Source organism: Papio anubis, chromosome 6 (genome assembly GCF_008728515.1).
Source record: "Papio anubis isolate 15944 chromosome 6, Panubis1.0, whole genome shotgun sequence".
NCBI lineage: Eukaryota > Metazoa > Chordata > Mammalia > Primates > Cercopithecidae > Papio > Papio anubis.
The window spans coordinates 78,143,867-78,157,687 of NC_044981.1; the positions used below are offsets into that span (position 1 = coordinate 78,143,867).

The following is a 13,821-nucleotide window of genomic DNA, read 5'->3' on the forward strand; positions in this document are numbered from 1 at the left end:
CCTAACTCATTTTATGAGGCCAACATCATCCTGATACCAAAGCCTGGCAGAGACACAACAAAAAAGAGAATTTTAGACCAATATCCCTGATGAACATCGCTGCAAAAATCCTCAATAAAATACTGGCAAACCGAATCCAGCAGCACATCAAAAAACTTATCCACCATGATCAAGTGGGCTTCATCCCTGGGATGCAAGGCTGGTTCAACACACGCAAATCAATAAACATAATCCAGCATATAAACAGAACCAAAGACAAAAAACACATGATTATCTCAATAGATGCAGAAAAGGCCTTTAACAAAATTCAACAGTCCTTCACGTTAAAAACTCTCAATAAATTCGGTATTGATGGAACATATCTCAAAACAATAAGAGCTATTTACGACAAACCCACAGCCAATATCACACTGAATGGGCAAAAACTGGGAGCATTCCCTTTGAAAACTGGCACAAGACAGGGACTCCCTCTCTCACCATTCCTATTCAACATAGTGTTGGAAGTTCTGGCCAGGGCAATCAGGCAAGAGAAAGAAATAAAGGGTATTTAATCAGGAAAAGAGGAAGTCAAATTGTCCCTGTTTGCAGATGACATGACTATATTTAGAAAACCCTATCGTCTCAGCCCAAAATCTCCTTAAGCTGATAAGCACTTTCAGCAAAGTCTCAGGATACAAAATCAGTGTGCAAAAATCACAAGCATTCCTATACACCAATAACAGACAAACAGAGAGCCAAATCATGAATGAACTCCCATTCACAACTGCTTCAAAGAGAATAAAATATCTAGGAATCCAACTTACAAGGGATGTGAAGGATCTCTTCAAGGAGAACTACAAACCACTGCTCTATGAAATAAAAGAGGACACAAACAAATGGAAGAACATTCCATGCTCATGGATAGGAAGAATCAATAGCACAAAAATGGCCATACTGCCCAAGGTAATTTATAAGATTCAATGCCATCCCCATTAAGCTACCAATGTCTTCCTTCACAGAATTGGAAAAAACTACTTTAAAGTTCACATGGAACCAAAAAAGAGCCCGCATTGCCAACACAATCCTAAGCCAAAAGAACAAAGCTGGAGGCATCATGCTACCTGACTTCAAACTATACTACAAGGCTACAGTAACCAAAACAGCATGGTACTGGTACCAAAACAGAGATATAGACCAATGGAACAGAACAGAGCTCTCAGAAATATTACCTCACATCTACAACCATCTGATCTTTGACAAACCTGACAAAAACAAGAAATGGGGAAAGGATTCCTTATTTAATAAATGGTGCTGGGAAAACTGGCTAGCCATATGTAGAAAGCTGAAGCTGGATCCCTTCTTTACACCTCATACAAAAATTAATTCAAGATGGATTACAGACTTAAATTTTAGACCTACAGCCATAAAAACCCTAGAAGTAAACCTAGGCAATACCATAGGCATAGGCAAGGATTTCATGTCTAAAACACCAAAAGTAATGTCAACAAAAGCCAAAATTGACAAATGGGATCTAATTAAACTAAAGAGCTTCTGCATAGTAAAAGAAGCTACCAACAGAGTGAACAGGCAACCTACAGAATGGGAGAAAATTTTTGCAATCTACTCATCTGACAAAGGGCTAATATTCCAGAACCTACAAAGAACTCAAACAAATTTACAAGAAAAAAACAAAACAACCCCATCAAAAAGTGGGCAAAGGATATGAACAGACACTTCTCAAAAGAAGACACTTATGCAGCCAACAGACAGATGAAAACATTCTCATCATCACTGGCTATCAGATAAATGCAAATCAAAAGCACAATGAGATACCATCTCACACCAGTTAGAATGGCGATCATTAAAAAGCAAACAACAGGTGCTGGAGAGGATGTAGAGAAATAGGAACACTTTTACACTGTTGGTGGGACTGCAAACTAGTTCAACCATTGGGGAAGACAGAGTGGTGATTCCTCAAGGATCTAGAACTAGAAATACCATTTGACCCAGCCACCCCATTACTGGGTATATACCCAAAGGATTATAAATCATGCTGCTATAAAGACACATGCACACGTATGTTTATTGTGGCACTATTCACAATAGCAAAGACTTGGAACTAACCCAAATGTCCATCAATGACAGACTAGATTAAGAAAATGTGGCACATATGCAGCCATAAAAAAGGATGAGTTTATGTCCTTTGTAGGAACGTGGATGCAGCTGGAAACCATCTTTCTCAGCAAACCATTGCAAGAACAGAAAACCAAACACCACATGTTCTCACTCATAGGTGGCAATTGAACAGTGAGAACACTTGGACACAGGAAGGGGAACATCACATACTGGGGCCTGTTTTGGGGTGGGGGGAAGGGGGAAGGATGGCATTAGGAGACACACCTAACGTAAATGATGAGTTAATGAGCGCAGCACACCAACGTGGCACATGTATACATATGTAACAAACCTGCACGTTGTGCACATGTACCCTAGAACTTAGAGTATAATAAAAAATAAATAAATAAAATAAAAAAATAAAAAAGAATATAATTTATGAATGGGAGCCATCCAAGTCACAGGTGTTATAATGTTACTGTTTTTCACCTTCAGAATGCAAAGCATATGGTAACGAAATGATCCAGTGGTATAACAAGACAAATGCCACCTATAAAGTAGTAGGAAAGTCACTCATCTTTTGGAGTCCTGAATTCAATGAAGAAAGCATTTTTCTAAAAAAAAAAAAAAAAAATTAAATGTATGCCTGTACTGAACTCCTAGTATTCGGTCATCTTTTAATTCCATTATGTTATACATTAATAGATTGCTTAGACTGGCCTGAGAACCTACTTGACGTTTACAACATAATTTCTCTGAGAGAACATTCTTCTAGTTCTAACGAATTGCCTTAGAAAAAACTTTTGGAATACACCCATGTATAAGTTGAGAAGAACCTTTAAAAAAAATCTGTTGCTAAAGCATGGTAGGATATTTAAAAACTATTCTCACTTTTCAAAGGGAATAAAGTAGTAATGCATATACATCTAGTTGAAGAATGGAGAGCTGATTTCCAATTCAAGTACATCTTACCATTTGCAGCTGCAGGAATGTCACATGAAAACTAAGACTTGTTTCATTGGTGATTGTTTTCAAGAAAGATGAGGTAATAAGGAAATAGGCAGAGACCTATAATAAACTGCTCCTGTTTCTCAATGAAAATCATTTAACCCAATTTTTAAAAAAGTTTTATCAAAAATTTCAAACATATACAAAAGTATAAACCACAGTGTAATAAACAACTGTCCTCATCAGCCAGCTTCATCAACGATCAATTCATGGCTAACTTGTTTCAGGTATATTCCCACCCATTACAGGTATATTCCCACCCAATACTCTCAACCCCTGAATCTTTTTGAAGCAAATTCCACAAATACTATCATATAATCTATTATGCATAATACTTCAACATGTACTCTAAGAGACTTATTTTAAACTATCATATCCATATTATATATAAAAAAATAACAATACCTTTGGCCTCATCAAATGTTCACATGTCCTCAACATTTTAACTTTCTAAATTTTATTTGAGATCCAAATAAGGTCCACATATTAATTGGTTGGTAAAGCCTATGTTTCTTTTAATCTGCAGGTTCTCCTTCCTTTCTATCTTTTTTTCCTCCTGCTAATATTTTGCGGAAGAAACCAAGTTGATTGTCCTATAATTTTCCAATTTGGATTTTGCCAGTTGCAGCCTTATAGCATAATTTAACATATCCCTGTCCCCTGAATTTCCTAAAAACTGTTAGTTAGATCTAGAAGCTTGATCGGGTTTGCTATTTTGAAGACTACTTTATAGGTGGGGCTATACACTTCTGTCAGGAGGTATAGAATCACCACCCCACCCCATCTTTCCTTTTGTGATGTTAGTATCCAAAGATGATCATCACCAAGTTCCATTATTTCATGATGGTTCAGAAAATGGTGTTAGCCCAATTCTACGCTGTTTTCATTTGTCCACTGGAAGCTGCCTATGAAAAAACTTCCCCTAATCACATATTGGGTTACTCTGAGGCACAGTTCACAGAGGAAAAGCTAGATAAATGTTTGATTTTCTTCCCATTTATCTCCCAGTTTTCAAAGCTATGATGGTTCATAGCATTTTCCAAATGTAATGACCAATGAAATTTCTCTCTTTTTTTCTTTGTAAACAGGGTCTCACTCTGTTACCCAGGATCATGCAGTGGCATGATCATAGCTCACTGCAGCCTCAAACTCCTGGGCTCAAGTGATCCTCCTGCCTCAGCCTCCCAAAGTGCTGGGATTACAGGCATGAGCCATCATACCTGGCTGAAATGCATTTTTTGATCCTTTTTGGTATCATTATGAACTCATGGATATAAATATATATGTTGATTTATCCTTATTATCCTTACTGATGCTCAAATTCACCCATTTTTTTGGCCAGTGAAGCCTATTCAAGTTGTCTCCTGAGTCCTTTTTGACATGACCCTAATAATGTTTGATAACTTCTTTTCTATTATAACAAGATATTACAAGCTCTTGTACACTACATGCTACATTCTGAGATCTACCCACTTCTGGTTGGATCCCTGGTTGTTTTCAGTAGGGAATGGTATTTAGAGACAAAATAATCTAAGCCCTAGGGATGCACTGCCACTGGGTTAGTCAATACTTTTAGGCTTTTTCAGGGAATAGAGCTAAAAAGTAGTAGGTTTTTTAAAAGGTTAAAATAAATCATGTGCTCATTTTAATACTTCCATTCCAAATCCAGGACTAAACAGTTTTATTTAATCTCACCAATCTTGCATCTGTAGTATTTTCTCTCTCATGCCAAAAACCCAGTTCTCATGACACCAACATAATTGCTTATTTGACTTATCCTAAAATCCACATACAACAGTCTCAGTTTATTACTACCACACTCTCACCAGTAATATGATTATGGAAAAAATCTTAAGATGTTTTTGTGGTTTCTTTTGTCATTAGGATATATACTAAGAGAGATATACAGTCCAATGACTGTGTTTTAAAGTCTCTTGGAGCACTTCTTCATGTGTTTATGACACCAATTCTACATGCACTTAAGTTCATTTTTTTTTCCATTTCCTTTGGATTTTTAGAGATGGTTTAAATCATATTTAGCCTTATAACTATGTAAAATACATACTTGTTCCCAAGTCAAATCTATGAAATCAGATATATTTTTAAAAGCCTAACTTGTATCCTTGTTCCGTTCACTCTCTTTTCTTCTTTCCTTTATAAATAACTTTATTTAAATGTTATAGTTTAGGCTTTGATTTTTAAAATATAAGCAAATATGTTCATATTTTTATCATTCTTCAATAAACAATAGCACACTATACACTTTCTTCTTCACCAGAGTAGTATATACTGATATTCATCATTACTTTTTATAGTTGTATGGTTAATTGCAAGAATATAATTTATTCAGCCAGCTCCGTACTGATGAACATTTGGGTTATTTGATTCATTCATTCACTCATTCATTCATTTTATAAATCATGCTCAAATTAATAGTTGTATGCATGTGTCCTTTAATTTCTATCCAATGTGTCCCTGAAATAATTCATAGAAATGGAATTGCTCCATCAAAAAGTAAATGCACTTGTAATTTTTGCCAAATTTTCCTCCGTAAAGATTGTACCGTTTTGTATATCTACCAAAGTATGAGATTTCCCATTTCTCACAGTTTCACCAAAAAAATATGTTGTCAAACTTTTGGATTTCTGCCAATCTAATAAAGCCCAGGAGAGTTTTATTTACATTTCTTATTAGGAGTGAGGGTGGATATATTTTTATATGTTTAAGAGTTCTTTTCATTTCTTTTCCAATGAAGTATCTGTGAATATTTCTACTCCATTTTTCTATGGGGTTGTTAGTCGTCTTCTTCTTTATTTGTAGATTTTTATAAACTGAGGATATTAGCCTTGGTCTCTGGTTGATATTATAAAGAGTTTTTCATAGTTGTTATATTTATTTATTTAGATACAGGGTTTCACTCTGTCGCCCTGGCTGGAGTTCAGTGGTGATTATGGCTCCCTGCAGCCTTTATCTTCTGGGCTCAGGCAATCCTCCTGCCTCAGCCTCCCAAGTAGGTAGGCCTGTAGCTGTGCACAACCACATCTGGCTGTTTTTAAAATTTTTTCTTTCTTCTTCTTTTTTTTTTTTTTTTGTAGAGAGGAGTTTTGCTATGTTGCCCAGGCTGGTCTCAAACCCTTGGCCTCAAGTGATCCTCCCATCTAGCCTCCCAAAATGATGGGATTACAAGTGTAGGCCACACATGCCTGGCCTCATAGTTATTCTTTATCTTTTTACTTTGTTTATGATGCTTTTTTGTTACAAGTCTTTTTTTCTTTTTATTTCTATGTAATCAAATTCATCTCTCCTTACTACTTCTAGATTTTGAGTCACTGTTAAAAGGTTTTCCTCACCTTTTAACATCTTTTTGGTAGGTAATCTCCTGGTAACAGCTGGTTTTACCAGGTAATGGAAGAATTCATCCATCTTTTCTTTTACTACTTACATGTTTTTTGTTTTTGTTTTTTTTTGAGATGGAGTCTTGCTCTGTTGCCCAGGCTGGAGTACAGTGGCGCAATCTCAGCTCACTACAACCTTCGCCTCCTGGGTTCAAGCAATTCTCCTGCTTCAGTCTCCCAAGTAGCTGGGACTACAGGGGCATGCCACCATACCTGGCTAATTTTATGTAATATTTGTAGAGACAGGGTTTCACCATGTTAGCCAGGATGGTCTCAATCTCCTGACCTTGTGATCCGCCTGCCTTGGCCTCCCAAAGTGCTGGGATTACAGGCATCAGTCACCGCATCCGGCCATGTGGTTTTCTTTTTAAACCTCTGATCTATTTGAAATGGATCCCCGTGTAACATGTAAAGATTAGATTTTATTTTTTTATTTGCATTTATCTCAGCATCCCAAAGCTAATTATTATAAATTCTACATTTCCTCACTGTTTGAGAGGCCACCTTTCCTATGTATTATACTTATATATGAAATCAGGTCTATTTCTGTTGTGTTCCAATGGTCTGTCTATTCATGGGTCAGAATCACACTATTTGACTTATAGTATCTTAATAAAACATTTTAATATTGATATCTGATAGGGCTAGTCCTTGCTCTGATTTCTTTTATTTTCAAGGGTTTTCCTAACAATTGTTTCCAAACAAACTTTATAATCAACTTGTCTAGCTGAAAAAACAAAATAAAATTTGATGGCATTTTTATTGGGTTTTAGTTTATTGAATTTGTATATTAATTTAGGGATAACTGACATTTTAATGATAGTTACCATCTTATCCAATAATATGGTATATACTTCCATTTGCTTAAGAATACTTTTGTACTGGCCAGGCGCGGTGGCTCATGCCTGTAATTCCAGCACTTTGGGAGGTCGTGGCGGGCATATCACAAGGTCAGGAGTTCAAGACCAGCCTGGCCAACATGGTGAAACCTCATCTCTACTAAAAATACAAAAATTAGCTGGGTGTGGTGGCACATGCCTGTAATCCCACCTACTTGGGAGGCTGAGGCAGGAGAATCACTTGAAGTCAAGAAGCGGAGGTTGCAGTGAGCCGAGATCATGCCATTGCACTCTAGCCTGGGTGACAGAGAAAGACTCCATCTCAAAAAAAAAAAAAAAAGAAAGAAAAAGAATGCTTTTGTACTCTTTTCCAAAAGTATTTTGTAATTTTCCTCATACATGTTTTTGACACTTCTGGTTAAGTTTCAGCATTTTAAGTTCTTTTTTGGGTTGTTATTGTACATGAGGTCTTCTCTTCCATATGTTCTAGGTGACTTTTGAAAAAATATATACATATATTTTACACATATGCATGGATTATACATATATCTTGTATACATATGCATGGATTATACATATATTTATATTTTATATATATCCATAATATATATACGTATGCATGTATTAAACATACATATTCTTTATTTGTAGATTTTTATATATTGGAGTTATTAGTCTTGGTCTCTGGTTTGAATTACAAAGAGTTTTTCATAGGCGTTATTTTTATTTTATATATAATAAATTAATTATATTTTATATATATATGTATAATAGCTTTCAAAAAGCCTGCCTGCCTTTCTTTCTCTTCCTCCCTTCCTCTCTTCCTTCCTTCATGAGACAGAGTCTTGATCTGTCGCCCAGGCTGAAGTCCAGCGGCATGATCAAGGCTTGCTGCAGCCTTGACCACCTGGCCTCAAGCTATCCACCTACCTCAGCCTCCTAAGTAGCTGGGACTACAGGTGTTACAGCTGGAACTATGCCACCACACCTGGCTAATCAAAAAAAAATTTTGCATAGAGTGGGTGTTGCTATGTTTTCTTTCTTTTTTTATTGTTATTTTGAGACAGAGTCTCACTATGTTGCCCAGGCTGGTCTTGAACTCTTGGCCTCAAGTAATCTTTCCACCTCAGCTATCTGAAGTGCTGGGATTAAAGGAATGAGCCACCACACCTCACCTATAACTTGGTAATTTAGTAAGTTATTTTGTTTGTAGTAGTTTTCTCATGGATGCTTTTAGGTTTTCTTGACATATAACTATATTATCCCCCCAAGAAAGACAGTTTTACTTCTTCTTTTCCAATTCCTATGCCTCTAATTGCTTTCTATTTCCATTAGCTACTATCTCCAACACAATGTTAAAGATAAAAAATTAAAGCCAATGCTCAACTATACTAGTAATTAGGAAAATATTTCTTAGTAATAAAATATCAAATTGACAAAATGAGTAAGTGTTGACCATGATGTGAAGCAATGGGAATGTTTATGATGCTAGTGTGGGTGTAAATTCATATAGCGACTTTGGACAGCTGTTTGGAATTACCTAACAATACTGAAGATGTACTCTAAGGCCCAATCATTCCATCTCTTATGTAAAGAAAGAAAAGCTCACACATGTTCAAAAGAGATATGAACAAGAATGTTCACTGCTGTATTATTTTTAATGTAAAAACTGAAAACAATTTAAATGTCCACAGAAAGAATAACAGATATATAAGTTGTAGTACATCCTGACAAAAGAATATCTTACAGCAATTAAAATGAATGAATACAGTACATGTGTCAACATGGAGAAGTCTTAAAAACACAATCAGAAGTGAAAAAAGCAAGCTGCAAAAAATACAATGTGATACCATTTATATGTCGTTTCAAAACACGTAAGTTAATAGTATGTAATTTTAATATTTATAAATAGTAAAAATACAACAGTACTCGTATTGAGTAAAAGTATGTATGACAGTCCATAGCCTCTAGTCTTCTTAGTTATGCAACTAAGAAGTTTTTACAAATTCTTTTTGTATGGCAATGATACATTCCATACTTCAGACACGTTTCCTCTGGGGAAGGATAAAAGAGAATGAACTTAGAGGAAGCTTCAACTGTGTTAATGCTTTATTTTAAAAACTCTATCTATCTATCTATCTATCTATCTATCTATCTATCTATTCCATCTATCTACCTACCTACCTACCTACCTATCTACCTACCTATCAAGTTTTATTAAAAATGGGAGTAAGAAAATGGATTTTTATTACACTGTTCTGGAACTTTATTGTAAATTTGAAACAGTTCATAACAAATTAATTACTTAAATTATGAACTTGGTTAGAACTTCTAGAAAATTAGCCAAAATACTGATAGACTGACTCCCTCAGTGAAGTACAAGACGTGAGAAAAAAAAAATATTCTTTAACTGACACAACGAGCAACGAAGACAAAACTCTTAAACAATTAACTCCGAATACAGCTGAATGAATTTTGTCATTGCTCTTCCTGCTGAGGACATCAGCCAGTAATCACATGAGGTCTATATGGGACATCAAGCTTCAAATAGAGCATGTGGGCTGTCACAGCAGAAATATTGTATACTGTATTCATGAAAGACTGTATAAAACATAGATATGGTCTGCCATGTGCCATTTCCTTTCTTTAGTTTTTCTAAACTTTCTCAAACTTTTTCTAAAGTTGAGAAACATCTTAGATATTAAAGAATAAACATTTAGCACATTTGAACCTAAGGTACAAAGTAAAACCAGCTGTTACCAGGGGATTAACTACCAAATAATAATAAGGTACAAAGTAAAACCAGCTGTTATCAGGAGATTAACTACCAAATAATAATAATAATAATAATAAGGTACAAAGTAAAACCAGCTGTTACCAGGAGATTAACTACCAAAAAAAGAAAAAAAAGAAATCAGACTTAAAGTCTCAGAATTAAGCCCAATTCTAAAGTGAGTATCACCTTTATCTGGAAGAATCAATCAGTAACTGTTAGTGACAAGTGAGTTCACAACACTACACAAAAATAAAATTAGAAAGGAAATAGACTAGAATCCAGCCCTCAAACATCTTATTTCAAAATAATGTATGTGTCTTTTATAGATCAGGTTTATGAGACTCTTTGGGCAGAAAAGAAAAATGTCAAGTAGAGACAAATACAGAAGAAGCAAGAGATCATTTACAGTAACAAATACCACAGGCCTCTCCTGCTTAACTGTTAGCAGTGCAAGGCCCCTGGGTGTTCACCTCTGATGCAGCATCATTAACCCCTGCCCTCTGCTCTACAAATCTCATTTCTCCAGGAGGCTGTCCAGATAGCCACTTCCTTAGACCAGGAAAGCAATTACTCCAATGGGGTTTGGGGAGCAAATGTTAATGTATTACTTACCTGGGGACAGTTGGCTACATGATATGTAGTATATTCACCCATCAGTTAGAAAGATAAATTTTAGCTACTACTTTTATGCAACAAGAATGCCAAACTCATCTCAATATTTAGAAGTAAAGGTCAGCAAACTTTTTTGTAAAGGGCCAGATAGTACATACTTTACTATCTGTTTATAGGGCATCTATCTCAACTACTCAACTCTACGGTAGCGTGGCAAATGCAGACACAAATAATATGTATACAAATAGGCATGGTTGTATTTCATTAAAATTATAAAAGCAGGGCAAGGTCCTGAATTTGTCTTAGTGGCTATAATTTGCCTACCCCTGATGTAAAGCAATCAAGGACACTTTGAAAGGGAACTGTCCCATATGCCCATGTCCCATATGCCCATGCTAAGTTCTTTTTACTTTTTAAAGCCTAATCCAATCCCATCTTCAAAAAATACACATCAATTACTTATATGTGCTTACATATTGCTTCCCTCAATGAAACCTTTCTATCTCATTTTCCAGGCCTCACTTCTCTGCTTCCTCTGAACAAAACACATAATGCAGGATTTTTAGCCTTTCAGAGATTAAGGAGTCCTTTTAGAAACTGGTAAAAGTTATGAATACTTGCCAAGCAAATGCACACATACATATACATAATTTTGTATCTTTTTTTATAGAGGTCACTGATACCCTGGAATTTGCTGGAAGTGAAACCAGTACGTCCAAGGATTCCAGGTTGCTGCCATACCTCTTGAATTAGTTACTAACAAACATCTCACAGTTACTGTGGGACAGGAATTTGCAAACAACTTAGCTGGGTGGCTCTGGTTTAGAATCTCTCATGTGGCTGAAGTTGTTTGTGAAAGGAAAATAAAATCTCAGGACCCTAATTCACTATGCCAACAGGAAAAAATTAAACTGAAACCTGGGTCATGAGAGAAGTTGCCTTTCCTTTTTTAATTTTTTTGAGACAGAGTCTCACCCTGTCACCCAGGCTGGGGTACAGTGGTGCTATCTCAGCTCACTGCAACCTCCGCCTCCCGGGTTCAAGGGATTCTCCCATCTCAGCCTCCCGAGTAGCAGGGACTGCAGGTACACACCAGCACACCCAACTAATTTTTGTATTTTTAGTAGAGACGGGGTTTCACCATGTTGGTCAGGCTGGTCTTGAACTCCTGACCTCAGGTGATCCACCCACCTTGGCCTCCCAAAGTGCTGGGATTACAGGCATGAGCCACCACGCCTGGCCTGCCTTTCCTTTTGTTCCTAAGCAGATAGCTACAGATAAAATGTTAAAAATCTCCACAGGTAGCTACTCTATGTTCACCCTATCTTAAGTAAAGTGCCAGTTTACTGAGCGCTAGATGAATACATAATTAACTATTCTTCTACCTGCTCCTTTTCTCTTGCAACATGTGGATTCAGTAATGTGACCGTATTCTCCTTCTTTCCCCTCCAGCCCTTTTCCCCTTTATATAAATACTGAAGCCCTCAAAAATATCTTTGGAAAAAGGCACGAACCACAGATTGTTCCTATGAACTTGGGGTCCTTTTTTCCAGGCGTATCTTTAGCATTGGCAAAATAAACTTCTAAATTCATTGAGAACCATTTCAGATACTTTTTGGTTTACACATTCAAGATGCCAACAAGGGCTATGGTTGTCCACAGGCCGGATGGGGGATAGGGTTACTGCTTCTAAGATGGTACATTCACAGGGCCACTGGCAGGAGGCCTCAGTTCCTTATCATATGGGCTCTCCATAGGCCCTGGTGTCCTCATGTCGGCAGCTGGATTCCCACAGAAGGAGTGCTGAAGACATAGAGCAAGGAAGAATCCACTGTGCTTTTTATGACCTACTCCCAGAATTAAAACTGTCATATCATCATTGTTGTATCCCTGAGGAGTGAGTCAGTAAGTCCAGCCCACACTCAAAAGAGAGGGAAATTAAGCTCCACCTCTTAAAGAAAGGAACATGAAAGAATTTTTAAAACCACATTTTACAACCATCAATACCTCCAAGGAACCCAATGATATCAAGAAGGCGGTATTATGTTTAATCTGCCTGGAACCCCTCACTGTTCCTAGCACCATAATTATTACATAAATACCTGGGATGACTCATTACTATATTGAGTTAGGTACGGGTCAAGTAGTTTTTCATAACAATTTTGTGAATTTGGTAGCAATCTTTAGACGTATCTAAATAGAACCTTTAACTCTTATAAATGAATTAAACTATAAAATGAAGAATAGATGACAATTCCTAAACTATGTTCCCACAGCTTAAGAGTAAATCCTCCTCCCCCAAATTCTGGCAGGAAGTTCTTACATAAGAAGGTAAAAAAGGATAAATTTTGTTAAGAAATTTATCATTTTGACAATTAAAAAAAGAACATAATAAGCATAGCAATCCCTAAGCAGTTAAGATTTAGTTTCTTAACTGAAAAATGAACCATCTTCTAAGCATTTCCTGAATTCCCAACTTCTGGATTTTTCCCTTAAGGTTTTTCACCCAAGTTCTGTGTATGCATAAACCTGCCAAGCACACAGCCTCAGGTGGTGGAGCTGCCACACATAATCAATAAAGTCATAGAGAATTAAATGAACAAGTCACATTGGCATTAATTAGTGCCACCTGTAAAAGTCCCTAATATATAAATAAATTAAGATCTTCATGTAAAACAAAAAACAAAAAAAACCCCGATAAGTTTAAAGTTTTTATTATTTTCTTTTGTTTTAATAGATTCCAGCACAAACATGCACAGAGAATGTATGCAAGTATTCCAAGATGTCTCAGAATAATAAGCACTCCAACATTTATAGGTCATGTCTCCAAGGTAAAGAAGTGGGATTCATAGTTACTCTGTACATTTAAAGACATCTGCATTTTTTTTTTTTTTTTTTTTGAGACAGAGTCTCACTCTATCGCTCAAGCTGGAGTGCAATGGCACAATCTTGGCTCACTAAAACTTCCGCCTCCTGGGTTCAAGCAATTCTCCCACCTCAGCTTCCTGAGTAGCTGGGATTACAGGTGCCTGCCACTACGTTCGGCTAATTTTTGTATTTTTACTAGAGATGGGGTTTCACCATGCTGGCCAGGCTG

General features: G+C 36.4%; 1 protein-coding gene across 8 annotated transcripts in view; it reads right to left on the reverse strand.

The window, feature by feature from the left end:
- UBE3D (ubiquitin protein ligase E3D) overlaps positions 1-13,821 on the reverse strand; it is a 187,105-nt gene that overhangs the window by 94,459 nt on the left and 78,825 nt on the right. Inside the window, exon 9 of one of the 8 annotated variants that reach the window (XM_031667275.1) lies at positions 2,465-2,708. The exons of the other annotated variants lie outside the window; for them this stretch is intronic. Within the exon in view, the coding sequence (XP_031523135.1) occupies positions 2,645-2,708 (64 nt within the window). The 3' untranslated portion in view covers positions 2,465-2,644. Of the gene's footprint in view, positions 1-2,464; positions 2,709-13,821 lie in introns of those variants that run through there. 8 annotated transcript variants of the gene reach the window in all.